Source organism: Marmota monax, unplaced genomic scaffold (genome assembly GCF_021218885.2).
Source record: "Marmota monax isolate L192 unplaced genomic scaffold, Marmota_monax_Labrador192_F-V1.1 WCK01_AAM20220418_F8-fsc00004, whole genome shotgun sequence".
In the NCBI taxonomy this organism is placed as follows: Eukaryota; Metazoa; Chordata; class Mammalia; order Rodentia; family Sciuridae; genus Marmota; species Marmota monax.
In genome coordinates, this window is record NW_026692881.1 from 11,743,269 (window position 1) to 11,764,357 (window position 21,089).

Sequence of the window (21,089 nt, forward strand, 5' to 3'; positions counted from 1 at the left end):
TAAGTCAGAAAAATAAAGGCAAATCTAACTTATCTTCCCTTTGAATCCGGCAGCTCACATGACCAGCTGGAGAGAGATGGAACACTGAACAGGAGGGTGCATACACTCAGGGACTAACCCTGACAAGTTCGCGTTTGTGGGTAGCAGAGTGTGTGGACTGGCTCCTCTGCTGTGTGAGTAGAATTATTGGGAGCCCCCTGACATCCAGACTCCCAGTAGATCTCAGCATTTGCCCGTCCTCAGGGTGTGTTGGTTGAAACTCTCCAGAGCAGATACCACCCAACAAAACCCCTGAGGCCTTATTAGACTTAAGCCCCAACTGCTGGATTCCTCCTCATAAAACTCTGCAGCAGTTCCCCCCTGGAATGCCTCAATCTTGTCTGCCCAGAAAAACTTCAGTCTACAGTACTTCCCATTCCATCCTACCTTGTACTGGTGAGAAGGGAAGCTGAGAGCTACCTCAACCAGCTTCAGTTTTAGGCCACTCCAACTGACAGATCAGTGAGCAACACAAAAAGAGGAAGGGGTTAGCAACTTCCAGTCTTTTAACTCCATCTCTCTCTCTCTTTTATTTTTTACTTTTTCTCTTATTGTTCTGGAACCCCTGAGCCCATTTCTTCTCTTAGGACCAACTTTTAAAACATCCTCTGAGATTTTCCCTTTGACCATCTTCTTGGACCTTCTGTTTTTGCATCCGTCTTGTCTTTTGTTTTCTTTTGCTCTCATTTGGAAGAATATCCCTCCCCCTCTCAAAAAGTGCATGAGAAATACAATGGTTAATTTTAGATATCCACTTGACTAGATTAAGTGATATTCAATAGCATAATTTTGGGGTGTTTTCAAGAGCATTACTCTGCCAATTCTCATGCCCTTAGACTTGTTCTCCAGGCTGTATATCACCTATCATGGTACTATTCAGTACCCACAACCATATGAACCAATTCCTGTAATAAACTCCTTGTCATCTATTTACCATCAATCTATCTATAACTATCATTTGATTCTCTCTCTTTCTCTGAAGACCCCTAATACAGAAATTCAATTTACTGATATATCTTTATTAATTAGTTGAAAATTGGCTGAACTTAGGTTGTCTATATTTTAAATAGTTTCTCTTAGAATCCTCAAGACAGCTGGGTGTAGTGCTGCATGCCTGTAATCCCAACAATCTCCAATACCTTAAAAAAATCACTAAGGCCTATCTCTAAAAAATTCTAGTATACTGTGATGTTTTTGAGAAATTGCAATCTTTCCTGAATCTTGATCCTTGGTGTGAAATTGGGTTTTGTTTTTTTTTCTTTGAAATATGAAAATTTCTTTGCACTTTTTATTTATTTTTATTTTTGAGAGAGAGAGAGAGAATATTTTAATATTTATTTTTTTTAGTTTTTGGCAGATACAACATCGTTATTTTTTTATTTTTATTTTTTAATGTGGTGCTGAGGATCGAGCTCAGCGCCCTGCGCATGCCAGGTGAACACATTACCGCTTGAGCCACATCCCCAGCCCCTGCACTTTTTATTTTTAAAGTACCTTTCCATTAAATATTAACAAATATTAACTGTATATCAATTACCTGCCAATAAAGACAACAAAACTAAAAGATGCTGAGTCCAATAAGAATTAAAATCAACTGATTAGAAAACTTTATTTTAAAGCCAGATAGTCCTGGGATTCACCTCCTTGTTCTGATGTGTGAACCAGAACAAGATACTTAAGAAAGCCTTGTCTGAATTATCTTCATAGTTGTAGGATATAATATGATATCTTAGGCTTTATTATAACCTCACAAAACATCTACATCTTAATCCTTGAAACCTGTGAACCAATGAATTTCTTACTTTACATGATAAAAGGGACATTGTAGGTATGATTATGTCAAGGATCATGACATGGATAGATTCTACTGTATTATGTAGGTGTGTCTAATGCAATCATCAAGGTTTTTGTTTGTTGCAGGGGGTTAGTTACCAGAGATTTAACTCAAATGTGCTTAACCACTGAACCACATCCCTAGCACTTTTTATGTATTATCTGATACAGGATGTCTCTAAGATGCTTGGGTACTCTCTAAATTTCTGAGGCTGGCTGTGAACTTGCAATCATTCCCCATCAGACTCCCAAGCCAATAGGATCACAGGAGTGTACCACCACACCTAGGTTCAACAAGGTTTGTATAAAACAAAAATGAGAGGATATAAGGAGAGAGCAGATATGATGACTGATGTTCAATTGATGTGACAAAGGACTCAGAAGCCAAGGGATGCTGGCAGAATGTACAGGAGGAAAACAAATAGGTTAATGGATCTCCCCTAGCACCTTCAAAGGGAACCATCTCAGCTGACAGAATCATCTTAGCCCAGAGGAGATGGCATTGGATCTTTGAACCTCAGAACTATAAGATAGTTAATCCATGTTTCTCACTCATTATATTTGTGGTAATTTATTAAGGCAGTAATGGTGCCTAACACAAATACTATTTATCTCATATGTTTATGAAAAAGAGTAATTTAAAAAAAGAGCAAATGGAAAAAGCAGGGTAGGGGAAATAGAAGTTGAATGATGGGGAAGGTGGTGGTGAAGGGAAAATTATAAATTTTGGTAAGATACTAAGAGTAGCATCATTAATAATTATCAGATATAAGGCTACCTCTTGTTCCTTCTGTCAATACCTGATTAATATATTTTCTTTTGCCAATCAAGAGTGTTAAAAATTGATACAATGTAGTTTTTGATTGCACTTTTAATTTTTAATCTAGTTCAATATTTTTTTTGTTGACAAGTACTGATCACTTGCACTATCGAGGTATATTGTGAAACTGTGATACATGCATACCTGGTGGCATAATTAAATCAGGATTATTAACATGATCATCATCTCAACTACTTGTCCTTTATTTGTGGGCAGAATATTTAATATCTCCCCTTTAGGAATTTTGAAGTATGCAACGTTATTGTGAACATAGTCACCATGTTCTGCACTAGATCATTAGAACTCATTCCTCCTCTCTGCCTAAAACATTGCACCTTTAACTAACTTCTCCTCCTTACACATCCATTCACACTGTCACCCCTTCCCAAGTTGTGGTAACCATTACTTATCACTACTCTAAGAGTTTGACTTCTTTATATTACACACAAAAGTGAAACCATGTGCCTTTATCTTCCTATGCCTGACTTATTTTACTTTACATAATTTCCCAAAGGTTTCCCTTGGTTTAATAGTGATATATCACAGTAATAATACACAAGATTATTAAAATACAGAGCGGCTCATTTAAGTCTTACAATAAGTAAGTGAATAGGAAGCATGCCCTTGTGACAACTGAGGAAACTCTCTCCAACGGGTGTTGGATAGTCACTGGATTTCAAAGAAATAGAATGGTGAGAAGCAGGTCAGAGAAGACCTGCCTGACAGAGAAGGAGATGGAGCATGCCCCAAAGAGAAGATTCCAGATGAGAGCAGAGCAGCAGCCAGATTGTTCTTCATCAGACAGGAATGAAGCAGATTTGGTATGCAGGTGGAACAGAGACAAATCCATTGAAAACTGGGGTGGTATCAATATCTTTTGGGTCAACCACAGATTTCAGGTGAAAGTTCTGTAAAATGGTGGTCAGGATTAAAAACAGTTCCATGCGGGCCAGACCTTCTCCTGCACAAATCCGTTTTCCTGAAAATAACCAAGATAGAAAGGGTTAATACACCTTGAACAGTATATTTTTGACTGGCACAAGAAAAATTCAGAGTCATTATTGGATGGATGGATGGATGGATGGATGGATGGAAAAAGAGTAAATATGGGGCTGGGACTGTAGTGGAGTGGTTGAGCATTTGCCTAGCACATGTGAAGCACAGTTTGATCCTCAGCACCACACAAAATATATTAATAAAATAAAGTTATTGTGTCCATTTACAAATAAAAAATTAAAAAGACTAAGTATAAAGAATGGCTGATTAGACAGAAGAATGAACACATCTGTTATCCACCAAATAATTTATCATCACTCTTCATTCAGTCAATATTTATTGAGCATCAGCTCTATGGCAAGAACTTTATTAACCATGTGGACATTAAAACTGCACTTTTGACAGTTCGTGCTTCTATCAATCTTTTCCCAGAAACACAAGCTGATTATGTTCCCTGTTTCACTCTGATGTTCCATGGTCTTTCCTCCCTTTCATCTCATCTGAATATTCTTATCAGCCTTAAACATACAATGCAATTTCATGCTATATCTCATGCTGTTCCTTTTTGACTAGGATGCACTTCATACATCTCTCAGATCCTAGATCAACTGCTCTTTTTCTTTTGCACTTTTTGTGATTCCTCCAGGTTGTAGATTCTCATCTTCTTTGGCTTTACTCAGCAATGAAGCCTAGATTATTTGAATCATTACTTTCTATTTTTCTAGCATTCTGAAATAAGAGTTCCATTAAGGCAGGGCTCAATCTTTGTCATATTCATATCTACACTGCCAGACCTAAAAGCAAGATGAAGAGCCAAAGAATGAATTTAGGCAATGATATGCCAGAAACTCAGTAGTACACTCATAAGGTGTGAAAGGCACCATATCCAAAGGAGGAACTAGATGCAGGGAGATCAAGTGGCTCTGATGTGCTTAAAGAATAATCTGCACATGATCAGGAATGAAACTCGCAGTGTTCATGCACTGTGTAAAATCAGGCTACAACATCATTACTGGATTGGACTAGGGGCTTTGGGAAAATTGACATAGATTATAGAATAATAATCCCAAGGTTTGCTGACCCTCATTTACCAGTCACAAAATTCTGGCATCCTTCTTCAAGAGCAAATATCCTAGTACTATGATTCATTGTCTCCCTGAAAATGCTGTGTCTCTCTTCAGTCTATTTTCTTTGCCTCTTACAAGGCAGCTCTAATGTCCTTTCTTTTATTTGAATGTCACTCAATCTATTTTATGCCTCACTGTGTGCTATGAGTAAACAGGAAAGAGGCATTTTCTCCCTCTGCCATCATGAACAACCAATCCTTTTTTGCTCTCTCCCACAAGATTAGTCATATTGTATTACAATAATATATTTATTCATATGCTTGGCTAACTGGAGTGTGGGACCCTTTTGGTGGCCCATGGCATGCTGTGGATACTTATCATACCCAGAGCTCAGGGGAAAAATGATAGGCACCACATGAAATATACTCACCAAAGTTGTGGAGTTAGGTACTTTTTACAGGGCAAATGAGGATAGTGGAGATGAATTTAATCTTCTAAGAAGAGTCCTTGGAGTGCAGTGTTGTATTTTGAGGCATGATTCAATCTACCCTCATTGTAGCTTTCTTACTTTGGAAGATCTAGTCAATTTTCCCAAAGCCCCAGTAGTCCAACCCAGTAATGATGTTGTAGCTTGATCTTGCACAGTGCATGGCACTAGGAGTTGTATTCCTGATCAAAGAACATTTCTCCCAGCCCTCAAAATAAGCATTGCATGAGTTTAACTGATCCCATGAAAGTGTTTTTTCCCCTTGAAGCACCAGTGCAAATACATTTCTATTACCTGTTGAGAAAGGTATGAAGTAGTCACTCTTCTTGAATTTGCCTCTCTCATCCAGGAAATGGCCAGGGTCAAACTTCTCTGGGTTGGGGAATTCTTTGTTGTCATGCAGCACAGATGTCAGTGATGTTATTATGGTTGTGCCCTGCAATAAACAGACACGGATAAACCAAGTTTTAAAGAAGTCGTTGAGCTAGAGGAAATGTTAGACTTTAATTAATCCAAATGTTATGATAAGAAACCCTTGTCCAAAGAAGACCACTGATATTTCTAGTTGGCATCAAGTAATAAAATGCATGAGTTTAAGGACAGTGCCTATGACTTTGCTAAATTGTCCCCAATGGCATTTGAAGTAGGGAGTACTTGAGCACCAAACCTTTTGTTCTCCTTATCATCAAACTTGGATGCTGTTGTCTGCTCCTACTCAATACTCTATTTTATCACTTTAGTTTTCACACATATTGTGTAAGATTCTGCTTTAAAATAGGTCACTTTTGGCTCTTGAAATATCCAGGATGTTGTTTCTAAGATAATTCTGAGATAATAAAAAGTATGGCAAAAAACAACTGAATGTTTGACATGGTCACAATGTTTGGTTCTCCTTAGAAATGTGGGGGTGTCCTTTTTTCACATAAATCCTAGGTTTCCACCCCCAAATGCAAAAGCAATGCTAAATTTAAAGTAAGCATCATTTTCAACAATTTGGTGAAGATCATCAATTAAGGCTAAAGTTTTTTAAGTATTCCATTTTTGTTTTAATGAGTATGTGAGGATGTTTATTTTTCCCCATTTTTTGGTACATTACAATTACACATATAGTGGGATTTTTTATTTTACGTTTAGACTTGCACATGATTTAACAGTATAATTTGGTCAGTATCCTTCCCTAGTACTTCTCCTTTTCCTCCCCTCTAAACTCCCCCTTGGTTCCTTTTGTCTTCTCCACTGATTTTTACCAATTGTAATGAGATCTCCTATAGATTTTTGTTCCTATTTATTTTTTCTAACTTCTACAGATAGCAGGAGACCATGTCCCTTGACTTTCTGAGTTTCATATTTTGCTTAACATAATGCTCTCAGCTTCTATGTGTTTTCCTGAAAATGACATAATTACATTTTTATGGGTAAATAAAACTCTACTGTGCATATGGATCACATATTCTTTATTGATTCATCTGTTGATAGATATTCAAGCTGGATCTTATGTTGACTATTGTGGGATTATGCTGCTACATAAATGGTGCATGTATCACTTTAGTATGCTGACTTTAAGTCTTTAGAAAAAAATGCCGAGGAGGGGTGTACCAGGTCATGTGGTGGTTCCTGAAGATACAAATGTTTCCTGAGGATATAAAGACAGATATGTCTTCAAAAAATTGTATTAGAAGAACTGGGCACTTTTCATAGAGAAACAGATAGGTTGGGCATGGTGGCATGTGCTCATAGCCCCTGCTGTTATGAAGGCTAAGGAATTAAGATTGCTTGAACCCAGGAATTTGGAGCCAGCCTGGGAAACATAGAGAAATCTTGTCTCAAGAAAATGAGAAGAAAACAAAGGAACATGTTTCATAAACATTATTTGATATCACCAATGATTAACTTGAAATAAATCAACAACTTAATTGCAGGAGCTAGGATTATTAAAATTTAAAAAAGAAGCATAAATTGTGTAATTCTGTGCCAGGAAATACCCTTTTTAATGTATGAAATAAAGCACAAGTTATAAAAGAAAAAAATGATTCTATCAGTTTAGCATAAAGTTAAAAATTATGCAATAATCTCAGTCTTAGGTATTTACTCAATAGAAAAGGAAATATATTCCACCTCAACATTTTTACACAAATGTTCATATTGATTATATTTAAAAAACAAAACTAGAAACAACCAAAATTTTCCGTCTCCTTATGAGTGAAAAAAACATTCATGGTATTCATTGTAATGGAACAAAGTTCAGTAATAAAATAGAATGAACTATTAATACATGAAAATGAAAATGAATCTAAAACAGGTTCTGTTACATTAAAAAAACACAGAGATACATGAAAATATTTGAGAGACCAGCAGTGTATAACGAAGGGATCAGGGGAGGAGGAGGGGAGGGCACAGGAAGGTACTGGGGAGTGAAATTGATGTTATTGTTATGTGCATGCATGAATCAGCCACAGTGAAATACTCTATTCTGTAAAATTATCATATGTCAATAAAAAATTTTAAAAAGAAGCTTGGTTCTATATAAGAAGAGTATTGGAGAAAGAATAAATGAAGGTAAAACTGCCAGAGATAAAAAATTTGATTCTGTATTGTTCTGTCATATTCTATTATATGACTTTTGTGATAAATCCAACCATAGCTACGGAAAGAAGATCTGTGCTCATAAGGGCCTGGAAGTGAGGAAGTATGATTGATTGTAGTAGGAGGATGAAGAAACTTTATGTGGTAATGGACATATTACATAGACACAGTGTCTCACTATGCTGTCTAGGCTGATTTCAAACTTGTGGGCACAAGCAATCTTCTTGCCTCAGCCTCCTGAGTAGCAGACGTTATAGTTATAGTTATACACCATCATGCCCAGCAATATTTTATAACTTAATTGTTGTGGCGTTACATCACCGCATGTATTTTTCATAACTCAGTGGACTGTACCCATAAGAGAGTCAGTTATAGACTGGGGATATAGCTCAATAGCAGAATGCTTGCTTAGCATGCACAAGGTTCTGGGTTTGATCACCAGCACCAATAAAACTAAAAGAGAGAGGGAATTTTATATTACATCACATTACTTAGAACTCCATTAAAAATAAAATAGGCTGAGTAATATTCCATTGTGTGTGTGTATGTGTGTGTGTGTGTATATGTATGTATGTATGTATATATATATATATATATATATATATATATATATATATCACATTTTCTTTATCCACTCTTCTGTTGTAGGGCACCCAAAATACAACCTACTGTCATGTATAACTAAAAAGCACAAATAAAGAAATAAAAATAGAAGAAGGCATTGTATCAAAATGAATATATGATGAAAAATAAATCTCCCTCTCACTTTACCACAGAACATAATTTGGACTTTTCAGAAACAACTGTTGCCAACAATTAGTAATATATTTCTTCATAATTAATCTATGCATGTAAAGCAAGTAGATCTCTATGTAACAGGATTATGCAACTTCTTACTTTGCTATTTTTTCATCCAACTAGCAGATATTCCACTGTATTTTCATTTTGTATTTAATAAAAAATTTTAGATATGTTGATATATACATCCACAGTATATATCCTGAATAACACAAATGTACTATTACACTGCTGATAAGCATTAGGCAATTTGCAATTGTGACAAGCAACTATGTAATGAGAACATATTGGATATTCCTATTTGCACATGGGGTATATACCAAAATTTAGACTTTCCACATCATAGTATATACATTTTATATTTTCTTTGCATTTTTAATAGGTACCAGAGATGTAAATGAGGGGCGCTTGACAACTGAGCCACATTCCCAGCCCCAGTTTTTTTTTTATTTTTTATTATCTGAGATAGAGTTTTGCTTTGAAATTGCAATCCTCCTGTCTCAACTTCCTGAATTGCTATGATTATAGGTAAATACCACTGTGCCTGACTTACACATTTTTTATTTTAATAGATACTGCCAAATTATTCTTCAAAATGGGTGTACCTGTTAGAATCCTTCCAACAGCAGATGAAAGTGGTAATTTATACATAACTTCATCAACACATGTTTTTTCAGCCTTTGGCTGCATCAGTGACACAGGCAAAACCAAATTCTCCTAGTATTAGCTTTTATTTTGCATTTATTACCTGGCTGAATTCTTACAGCATTATAGTGAAGCAAATAATGCATTATCAACGGTGTGCCAATGAGAAAGCCAAGACTCAAAGGGATCGGACATCTACCCAAGAGTAACAGTAAGAGTTGCAGAGCTAGAGTTCATACTGAAGTCTTCCTTATTCTTAGGTAAAATGAATTCTTAGATTAAGGTAACTTGCATTTCTAAGTAGCAGCCTCACTTTTTATTTTATTTATTTATTTATTTTTGGATACAGTTGACAGAAGGTGGTACCCAATTCATTTAGAAGAGACTAAAAGGAAATATTATATGCATGTGATGTGTGGGGGGAGACAGGGCAGTTTTATTGTCTTCAACCTTTCTGATTCAGTTATTAAGTATGAATATCTGTCTTAGAGGTGAAATTGCTCCATTGTTAGACTATTTAACATTTTAGAAAGGTATTATGATGTAAGCACTATAGATATTTATGATATTCCCAATGGGGTAATGTAGGATAATATTATGTAAGAGAATAAGATACATGAATATTTTTAGCAAAATAAATTATTATTTCAAAGAAAGTGGAATAAAGAAGAATATAATTGATTCACTCAAACTCTGTTCCACATTGGCAACTCTGTGAGACAGCAATAAAATGCATTTTTTGCAGGCCTTTTAGTGGTGGACAATTTTTTTTAATGTACTTATTATGGTGTGATGTATACATGCATAATGATCAAATCAGGGCAAGTAGCATTTTCATCACCTTTTGTTTCTTTGGTAACATTTGAACTCCTCTCTTCTGGCCATTTATAAGATACATAATAGATTATTGTAAACTAAAATTATCCTAATGTGCTGTAGAACACCAAGATTTACTGCCAGTATCTATTTGTTGCCCCTCATCCACATATGATGAAAGATACTGAACTCTACTTGGAAAAAGCCTAAGATATGTGCTGTCCAACACAATAACCTTTAAATTTAAATTTAAATTAGATAAAAATTAATTTAAATTTAAATTAGATAAAAATTAAACTAAAATATACATAAATTTAAAATGAGTTCACATAAGTTAAAATGAATTAATTTCATTTCATTACTTGCACTAATCATATCATAAGCACTGAAAAGGTGTATATGGCTAGTAACTGCTGTGTTAGGTAACAGAGATATAGAACATTTCTATCATTCAGAAAGTTCTGTGAGCAGAGCTCAGACCAGTAATTTGTAAATCACAACTCATCCAAATCCAGTCTGTCATCTGTTCACATACTGCCTTTTATCTAGTAATTTTTTAAATTGAAAAATATATATCTTTTCTGACATGGAAATTACAATAATCACTGTTCATAACTATTGGAACACATGTTTTTCACTCATTTGCATATCATCTATGATTGTTTTTGTGTAGCTAGAGACAAAAAGTGACAGGAGAGACCCCATCATGTAAAAGACTAAAATATTTACTATCTGGACCATTAGAGAAGAAGTTTGCTAAATTATCTTAGATAATTATGTTTGCCTTGCAGAGTGTTCAATCCCGTGACAGCAGAACATTTTTTTTTTACAATTCATAAGGGGTCATTAGAATAAGGTATGCAGTGAATAAACTCCCTTCACTGGATTGTACCATATAGAAAGGAAAAGCTCATTTCCTTGGTTTCTGGACCCTCTTTACTCAAAAAAAGGCTAGGCATAAAAGATATTCTGCTTGTATTATTGCTGAAAAAAAAAGAATAAATTGAAAAAGAAATCTAACTCTTGTATGAAATCTGTCATCACCAGCTCAAGGCCCATCACCTCTCAGGAAAGTCTTCCCCAGAAACACATGAAAAGAGTGTTTCTAACCTTACTAAAATTGTAATTTTTTCTCCACCACGAAAACACAAATTTTAGTTCTATCAGTTGTAACTTGCATTAGTAATAAGTTCTGGCTTTAGGTGAAATAGAGTAGCTTGGAACATATTGACCAGAAAGTCTAAATAAAAATAGAAACTGAATGTTAGATTAGTTGGAAAGCTGTTATCAGGTAATGTTCATCTTTTTTCCAGACGGATTTCTCTCCTCCCCTACCTGGTAGTCAGAATGCTACAACACCTCCTGACCTGACTCAGAGATGTTGACTAACACAGCTGAAAATTGACCACAGCTATAAGCCAACCTCTGAGGTTCCCCCAATTGTGCAATCGTGCAATGTGCTTAGGCAAACATTACTAGGCAATCCAAAGATACAACTAAGAGGCCACAAAAAGAAAGTAGGAGTATAGAAAGGCAACGAAAATAGTCTCAAAGTAGGAAATATGATCTCCCTCATTTTATGAGGCCAGCATTACTTTGACAGAGATATGACAATGTCATTTCAATAAGAAAAGTTAGAGACTAATCTGTCAAAAATATGAATACAAAAGACTGGGGAGTGATATTGGCCAAAATACATTGCTGTATTGTATGCATGCACAAATATGTAACAATAAATTCCATCAATATGTACAACAATAATGCACTGATAAAAAATATGGGAAAAGAAAAAGTCTTTATCAAATTGTGGATAAAATTCTGCTGTGTGCCTGTACTTATAATATGCACATTTAGAGGAGAAAGGACCAAAATATATGATCATAAACACATGATCAATGGATGCAGGGAGTCCATTTGATAAAATTATACATTAGTGTTAAACAAATGATACAGTATAAGAAAAGGAAGCCTTCCCTCATCTGATCAAGAATATCTGCCAAAATGTACATATAACATCACACTCAATACTATATTGTTAAACCTTAACCTTCTGCTAGAATCAAAAAATAATGATTAAAAGCATGCTCAACATACCATTTCTGTTCAACACTGTGTTGGAAATGCAAGCGAGAACAATAATGTAAGAAACAGAAATTAAGGTCACTAGAAATGGAAAATAACAGATACAACAACAAGATGGAAGTATAATATACATAAGAAGTTCCAAAAGAATCTAAAGACAAATTATTATTAATGATTTAAAAAGTTAACAAGAATTCTAGATATAAAGTCATTAAATAAAACTGTAACAATATGTCCATGTGCCAAGAACAACAAATTGGAAAAGGCATTATTTAAATTGGACAATTTATAGTAACTTTCAAAATATTAATTACCTAATTAAAAATTTCTCAAAAAGTATAGAAACCACTCTATTAAAAACAAAACATTATTGGAAAAAAAATTTAAAAACTGAAAGAAAATGAGAAACATACACAATGTTCTTTAACTGAAATATCCAACATGTCAAGATGCCAATTCTTTCCAAACTGATTTACAGATTTAATAGTATGCTGAAAAATATCCTAGGAGAGTGTTTTAGAAAATTGACAAATTGATTCTAAAATTTGTTTGGAAATACACACAGTTGAGAGTAGACAAAACAAACTTGAAGGAGCAGAAGAAATTAGGAGAGTTCACCCTGCTGGATGTCAGGAACAGTTATAGAGCCTCATGGCCTAGTCTGGTCTAGCACTGAGTAAATCAAGGTGCTGCATGGGTGGGTTTTGTACTTCTCTTATCCTGTGTTGGCAAGGATTGGGACCACACTGCAAAGATGGAGACTTCCATGTGAGAAAAAGAATCTTACCTTGGGAATGAAGTAGTTTCTGAAATTAATGTCACAGGTCACTGCATGGGGTATATTGGTTGGAACGAGGTCAATGTATCTCTGGATCTCATGCAGGACAGCTTCTGTGTAGGGCATACTGCTCCTGTCCTGCATGCAGGGGCTGCGGTGTCTGCCAATCACATGGTCAATCTCTTCCTTGACTTTAGCTGGTAAGAAACAAATAACAACAAATGGGAAAGAGAAAAATAATATATTTCTTAAAATAATTCAGGGTTATATGAGGCATTGTGTGTGTATCCAAAAGTTATTATAGACACGACTTATATGCAACAAGCACTTCTGTGCATGTAAAAAGATCACCATAATACTTTCTCTATTTATCAATACTTATCAACAAGTATTGATACACATATAAAAATACATATATACATACACATAAGTATATAGGAGTCATATACATTCATGACTCTCCTATAAGCTAAGTATTAAAATATATCTATAGGGCTGGGGATGTGGCTCAAGCGGTAGCGCGCTCGCCTGGCATGCGTGCGGCCCGGGTTTGATCCTCAGCACCACATACAAACAAAGATGTTGTGTCCGCCGAGAACTAAAAAAATAAATAAATATTAAAAAAATATATATATATCTCTAAACTTATATAAGCCTAACATTCTAGCATATATGATAGCAAATAGAAATAGAAACTATAAAAAGTTTCAAAAATCGAGTCATCACATAAGTAATTAAATAATTAATATCATCGTGGAAAGAAAAACAGGAAGAAACATAATTTTACACCAAAATAATATATGACATTATAAAATTAAATTCTAACTAATGGATCTATATGTATGCATGTCTCTGTGCATGTCTATATTTGTGTATGAGTGTGTTTGTGTTTTTCTGTGGGACCCTTTTCAGTCACTCATTCCTTAATTGTAGACTTTTTGAATTATTTAAAAAAATGTCTTCTGAAATGTTCTTATTTTTGAATAATGATATATTTTGGTTCCTTGATTTATCCAAGTTTAGACAATTTTTAATGAGTTCCTCGTAAGAAACATTAAGATCCAAATCTACTCCATGCAAAATACATACCACAAATAAATATATACACTCACATACTGACATATTTTCACTCTCTACTCCTATATATATTGATCACAATTTTTTATTATATAAATATATTTTGTTACAACATTATGACTGCATAATCAATTTTGTCCTGTAAAGTAACTGTATATGTTTCATTCATTGCATATGTTCAACCTATATTTGAACAACATATACCAATTCCTAATTTTGAATTTGCTTATATTGTATCCATACCCTTAGGTTGATGTTTCAAACTCCTAGTAATAATTTACTAAATGTTTCAAATTTTCTCTTTTATTTTACTTTCCTTTGATTACACCTGCTTTATGTATTTAATATGGACAATTGGTTGTTTCCTAGGCCTAGTTCCCAGGACCTTCCCTTAAACTCCCCTCCCTATGCATATGGTCTCTTGATTACAGGAACCTGTGACTACCTCTGCCTTGATTTTGAATATTTGGATGGAGCATATACTCTAGTATCTTTCTGTGAAAGGGAGAAAGGGGGATACATTTTGTAACAAAGATGGATGTAAAAACATTTTTCCTTTCTTTTTGTTGATGTTTTGGTTTTGCTGTTGCTTTGGGACTGTTTTTTTGGTTGCTTGGTTGGTTTTGGTAGTGGTTTTTGTTTTTGTGTTTTGTGTTGTTTTATTTGTCCTGGGGATTGAACCAGAGGTCCTCTTTCTTTGAGCTACACCCACAGACCTTTTGTTTTATTTTGAAAGATGCTGGCCTAGTCTAGCCTTGAATTTGCCTTAACTTCCTGCTTCAACCTCCTAATAGATGGGATTCTAAGCTTGTGCCACCACACATGGCTCTTACCTTTTCTATTAACACACAAAATAACAGTTGCTCTTTAGAACTCTGATACCCTTCTAATTCATAATATTATGAAAATAATATATGGCTTACTTCTGATGTTTATGTGATTTTTAACATGACTTTGATGTTCTAAAATTGATTACAGGACCTGCTAGCATAAGTTTCTCTAGAGTGTAAACCTCTCTTCTTATGAGAGAAAACATTTAACTGATAAAAGAGGTTGTAGAGGAGGGCATAGGAGCATAGAGGGACTCCTATTTTTGCCTCAATTTCCCCTAATTTGTTTGACATGTGGTGTTTCTAAATGCTGAACTTTATGGATATTTTTAGGTACACAGGTTGGCTTTCCTACACTAATACAACTTTTTCTTCTGACATACAAGATATAGCTTCATACTCTCTGCTAAGTTATGTCCCTTCCTTCTGTTCTCTGTGTTTCAGAAATTTGTTGAAGTTTTGTTGGCTGTTTTCTCTTTTCCCATGTTAAAAGGAGTAACTCTCATTTGTGATTACTTTATAATGGGGTCCTGAAACAGGAAAAGATGGTGTTTGCTTGTAATCTGCTATGCATTACTATAACTCTTTAAAGGTACATTTCTAAATAGAGCTGCTCAAAAAAGATAAAGTTAATGGAAACACACTTCTAGAATAATGAAATCCTTTGGGCACACCTTCTAAGTAGCAACAATTAAAAAAATAAAGTTTAGTTTTCTTACCTTTTAGAAAACTTCTCAGACTATAGTAATATCCCTGCCACCTCATTAACTTTCTAAAGCTTCTATTTATACTCCAATAAAGAATTATGATTTTCCTGATCTAGAACTAGAGCATGAAATTTTCAGAATAAGAAAAGAATTCCACAGAAATCTTGCAAGAACTCTCAAAATAATCCAAGTATCTTCTTCTTAGGAAGTCCAACATGCAGTCTTAGGCCAACTCATGCTGGCTGTTGCATGCTGCACATCACTTCCCAGTGGGATGCAGACATGACCAGAGCTCCACTGCCTTGCTACTGCCCATGCTGTCCTTCACTTCTCTCAGTCACTGTCCCATATTGTGCAATGTTCTCTTATTTTTTATCCCTTCATTAACTTTGGATTAATCATAACAAGTGGCACAGAAATTTCACTCAAGAAAGTTTTCAAGACAAATAAGACAGAGGACATTAGCAGTGTTTTTTTCAAATTTCTGCAGTGAAATTCACCCTGCTCACCATCTGCAGTCATACCTGTGACATCTATGTGCTTCAATAGGAGCAGGAGTCCATATCTCAGAGTAGTGCTTGTTGTCTCTGTTCCAGCTCCAAACAGATCATTCACAAGGCTTACTAAGGCTTCAGTGGTAAATTCAGTCTGTGGCTTGTTCTTTTCCTGGAAATAATTCAAAGCACTTATTTCGCAAATAAGTTAGTACATAATTATAATAACTTCAAAAGAAATCAGATGGTTATAAAGTTAAGTCAACATAGACACAAAATAATACAATGTTATTAAAGTGTTATAAAATACTATAAAAAACTACTGTGTGATATGGTAAATTACAGATTAATTGACCAAATCTCCATTTCTTACCCTCTTGAACCTTGTTACCTAAATATTCTGTTCACCATCCATTTTGTAACTAGGAAGGACATGCAATGTATTTCTTATCAATAAAATACAAGCAAGTGTCTGTTGGTGCCACTTCTCTTTTCTTGTTTCTACTCAAAATATAGACACAGTATAGGTAAGACAAAAATTATTTTGAGAATTTAAGATTTAATCATGAACATAAAAGTTAGTATAAGTACAATATTTTACTTCTTTTGTTGTTGTTATTCCTATATCAGACAAAAGAAACTGGGTGATTTATAAAAAATAGAGGTTTATTTTTTTCCAGCACCTCTCAACACTGCTACATTCAACATATGTTTCGGAGGGAACAAATCACATGAAATCCATAACACGTAGTGAAGGAAAATGGAAGACACGCAAGTCTCTGATGAAAGCATTGTATTTGCAGACATGAAGAACAATGATTCCGAATAAAAGACACAGTGACAAATTCACATAGACACAGTCATCTGGTACTTGAAAAAGCTGCCAAAAACATGTTGCAGAAAAGATCTTATTTTAATAAGTAATGATGAGAAACTGGATATCCATATGTAGATGAATGAAACCTGATTACTATAATTCACCTTCCACAAAAGTAAACTCAAAGTGGATAATTGATATAGGAATTAGACCAGAAACTCTGAAATGGCTTGTAGAAAACCTAATGTTAGGTTAGGATTCTAGCACAAAAAACCAACTTCCTGAATAGTATATCTAAAGCTCAAGGAGAAAAACCAAGAATCAATAAACAGGATGGCATTAAATTTAAAAACTTCTTCACAGCAAAGAAAACAGGAGCATGAAGAGCCAACAGAAGTGGAGAAAATTTTTTTCAGATACTCTTCTGAAAAAGGATTAATATTTAGAATATATAAATAACTAAAAAAATTCTTAATATCAAACAACCAGATGACCCAATTAGTCCATGGGCAAACAAACTAAACAGACATTTCTCAAAAGAAGAAATGCAAATGGCCAATGTGTGTGTGTGTGTGTGTGTGTGTGTGTGTGTGTGTTTAAATATCTCTTATGATCAGGGAACTGACAAAGTTAACCTGAAATTTAATTATACTTCACTTAGAATGTTAACGATTAAGAATACAAATAAAATTAATTGCTTTGGAGGATATCAGGGGAAAGATACACTCATATGTTTTTAGTGAGACTGAAAATTGGTATTATCACTTTGCAAAGCAGTGTACAGATCTGCATAAAACAGGAATGGAAACTTCATATGATTCAGCTCTTCTACTCTTTGGTATTTACACAAAAGAACTAAAGTAAGTATTCTGTAGTGATACATGCATACTTGTGTTGATAGTGGTAAAATTCACAATGACCAAGTTATGGAAATATCCTAGATGCCCCTCAATTGACAGTCTAATAAAGAGTTATGATTTTTATTTTTAATTAAGATAAAGAAAATATGATAAATATACACAATATTCATTCTGCCATAAAGAAAAATGAAATTGTACCACTTTCTGATCAATGGATGAAACTAGAGAATATCATACTAAAAAATAGCCAGACTCAGAAAGTCAAAAGTTCAAAATTTTTGTTTATTATTAGAGGGTAGAGAGAGAGAAGAAATAGAAGGTTAACCAATAAAGTAGAGCAAAGGTATAAGAGGTAGAAAAGAGCAGAGGACTTGGGGGAATTACTGGAGCACAGAATATAACAAATTATAATATTACATATTACAATGAATAATATTACAATGAGTATATATATATATACATAATATATATACATATATATATAATATACATATTATAGATAGATAGATAGATTGATTTAGAATGGGAGAATTCCCGGCATCCCCCAGTGGACAGAGTTAAAGTAGGAAAACCATGAAAGCTTAAAAAAATAATGTTTGAACTTCCTAAGTGTTAAAATACAAATCCCTGCAACTTACCTTTATCTTTCATGTTGCACTATTTTTTTTTCATTTTCCCCCTTTCTTCACTTTAGATTTTTTACTGGCTCTTGATACACTTGCTTATAGATTACCTAACAATTAGCCAATTAGGTTATACTATTTAGTCAGTTGGTGAGTTCCCATTTTGTGACTCAGTCTGGCCATAAAGGGGACACTAAACCATAATGGGAGAAAACATTCTTCCTCCTAGGAGATTCTGCAACTGAAACTCTGAAGGTGAACGCCTCTATTTCAAAAAACTGAGCAAGGAAAATAAATTTTCAAAAAGACAGATGTTGCATCAACTTTTTGATACTCTGTCCTAGTGTCTGCCCAAATTTTGTGTTTTGCCAGAATTATATTATGTATTTTGTCAATTAATTGGATTCTCTCTTAATATATCATTTCTTCTCTCTGATATCCTTTACTTTCTCATGTCCCTCATCCTTTATATTCACCTCATTTTAACTTGTGTCTCCATTTCCTCCAACACCCTCTTTCTTTTTTTCCTTTGTATTCTAATTTCTTTATTTTTAATTTATCAATTTTTCCAATGAAATTTAATATAGTACTATTAACACTTGATCTTCTCAGCCTATTATAAACCAATACTCTTTAGTCAATAGAGTTGTAGTGATCAGTAATAATAACTTCTGTAAACATTAGGTTGCTCTTAAATTACCATTATAGGAGTGATGATTCTCTCCTTTCAAAGGGGTCCAATGATACCAATGATTGAATTAATATTTTTAAATTATAATTAGATGTGGGGAAACTAAGTCATGGGCTTATTATTGAGACATCACTACTTACAAAGACTCTCACATAAAACAGCAAGAGGAAACCCTCTTATCAGATTAACAAAATAGGACCCAGATAACTTGAGCAAAAAGGACAACAGGACATCTAAAAAATATGTAACTTACCAATAACTGAATTCACAAATTTAGATGATTAAAATGATCAATGAATTCAAAGCATGCCTAAGGAATTAAAGAGGAGAGAAAATGTAAGAAGTGAAAGAGCATCTCAAGAAAAAGAAAATCTAAATAAAGAATATACAGAAATCCTGAAAATAAAAAATTATGCAAGTCAAATCAATATTCAGTTAAAAATCTCACCAATAAATTATACCGCATGAAAGGAAGAATTTTAGATATTTAAGACAAGGTGTATGAACTTTAAAACTCAATCAGCAATAATGCAATAAAGAAAAGAAAAAAACCCAGTTCACAATATAAAGAAATCCGGGAAAACTTAAGACTCTTTGGAATTAAAGAAGGAACTGGGATAAAAGTTAAAGACATGTGTAACATTTTCATTGAAATTTTCACTTGTTGGAGTGAGAGAGGCTCCAAAGAGAGGACATTAATAACGCCAAATAAAAAAGATAAAATAAGAACCTCTGCCGGACTCATCAAACTTAAACCCCTAAGAAACATAAAAAACAATTTTTAAAAGCCTCAAGAGATAATATCATGTCACATTAGAGGTAATCAAGGCAGAATTACTTCTGATTTCTTAGCTGAGAAAGTAAAAGATGGGAGGAAATGGAATGATGAATTCCCAGCCTTTAAAAAAAAATGATTACCAATCAAAATTACTATATCAGGCAAAACTATCTTCAGAATTAAAAATCAATAAAAAACTTTCCAGATGAGCAGAAATTATAGATAGCTGGAAGAAGGTTCATTAGGGTGTGCCTTTGGGTTTATATTTTGTCCTTGGTGCGTAGAGCTCTCTGCTTCCTGATTGCCAGGTCCTGAAATGCTTTCATGTTCATGTTATGTTCCAGAAAAGAAATTGTCTACATTTTGCCCAGGTCCTTAGCCTTTCTGTGAGGATGAATGTAATAGTGCTAAACTAATTAATCAGGCAGAAGAAATTTTAAGGCTGTACAGCATTCAGACTGGGTCATGGATATTGCTAGTGACTTTTAGTCAAGTGTACTGTGATAATCAGAAGAAGAAATAAAAGCAGAAAGATTTGAAAAATTGTAGGTTAGCAGAAAAGTCCATGTAAAACTGGGGCTACAGAATTTGTGGTTGTTAAAAAGATTATAGCTAGTAAAAGGATGCTAAGTAGTTTAAAAAGGGACAATAGGAAAGATGGCTTGAGAGCCTCTCAGGAATTGGGAAGACCACACCCATCTCAGTCTTAAGGTGTCAAAGTAAAAATTCCTTTGAGAAGAAACCTTGGGAATACCCTACTTGTACAAGGAGCTAGGAAGATATTTCAATGTGCAGGATGATGCAGATAGAGAGACCTTCATAGCTATGGTCCCTGGAGGCTTGGCTGTTGCTCCAGATGGTGACAAATCTTGGTGTCAAACATGTGGTGCTAGTATTGCATTAATGCAAGATGCTGGAATTAGGGGGTCATGAAGGATTCCACCAAGATTTCAAAGGATGATCTGGGAGACCAAGCAAATTGGAGCAGGGTCAGATTTCTGTGCAGAGAGCCCCTGATAGGGCAATGCATGATGTGAGCAGGAAGCTGAAACTAGAGTGGAAAGCCCTGAGTTTAAGAAGTTTTAATAACATTATATCTGCCAAAGAAATCCATAAGAGTTGAGCAGAGACAAACCAAGAGAAAGTCCATGTGGACTGCAATCTGCAAGGCCAGAGGGGTGAAGTTATGGTACTAATGATCTGATGTATTAGTACCATAAACGTGGCCACTTGGACGAGCAGCCACTTCTTTTCCTGACTCTGCATCT

At 34.5% G+C, this 21,089-nt stretch overlaps 1 protein-coding gene across 3 annotated transcripts in view; it reads right to left on the reverse strand.

Annotated features, from left to right (window-relative positions):
* The window catches only part of LOC124096545 (cytochrome P450 2C18), a 154,110-nt gene that overhangs the window by 109,514 nt on the left and 23,507 nt on the right, over positions 1-21,089 (reverse strand). The window contains exons 6-9 of one of the 3 annotated variants that reach the window (XM_046450492.2): positions 16,083-16,224; positions 12,954-13,141; positions 5,537-5,678; positions 1,455-3,671 (exon numbers count right to left, since the gene is read on the reverse strand). The exons of 1 other annotated variant lie outside the window; for it this stretch is intronic. In XM_046450492.2, coding sequence (XP_046306448.1) covers positions 3,490-3,671; positions 5,537-5,678; positions 12,954-13,141; positions 16,083-16,224 — 654 coding nt within the window. In that variant the 3' untranslated portion in view covers positions 1,455-3,489. Of the gene's footprint in view, positions 1-1,454; positions 3,672-5,536; positions 5,679-12,953; positions 13,142-16,082; positions 16,225-21,089 lie in introns of those variants that run through there. One more of the 3 variants, XM_046450495.2, reaches the window with a different exon arrangement.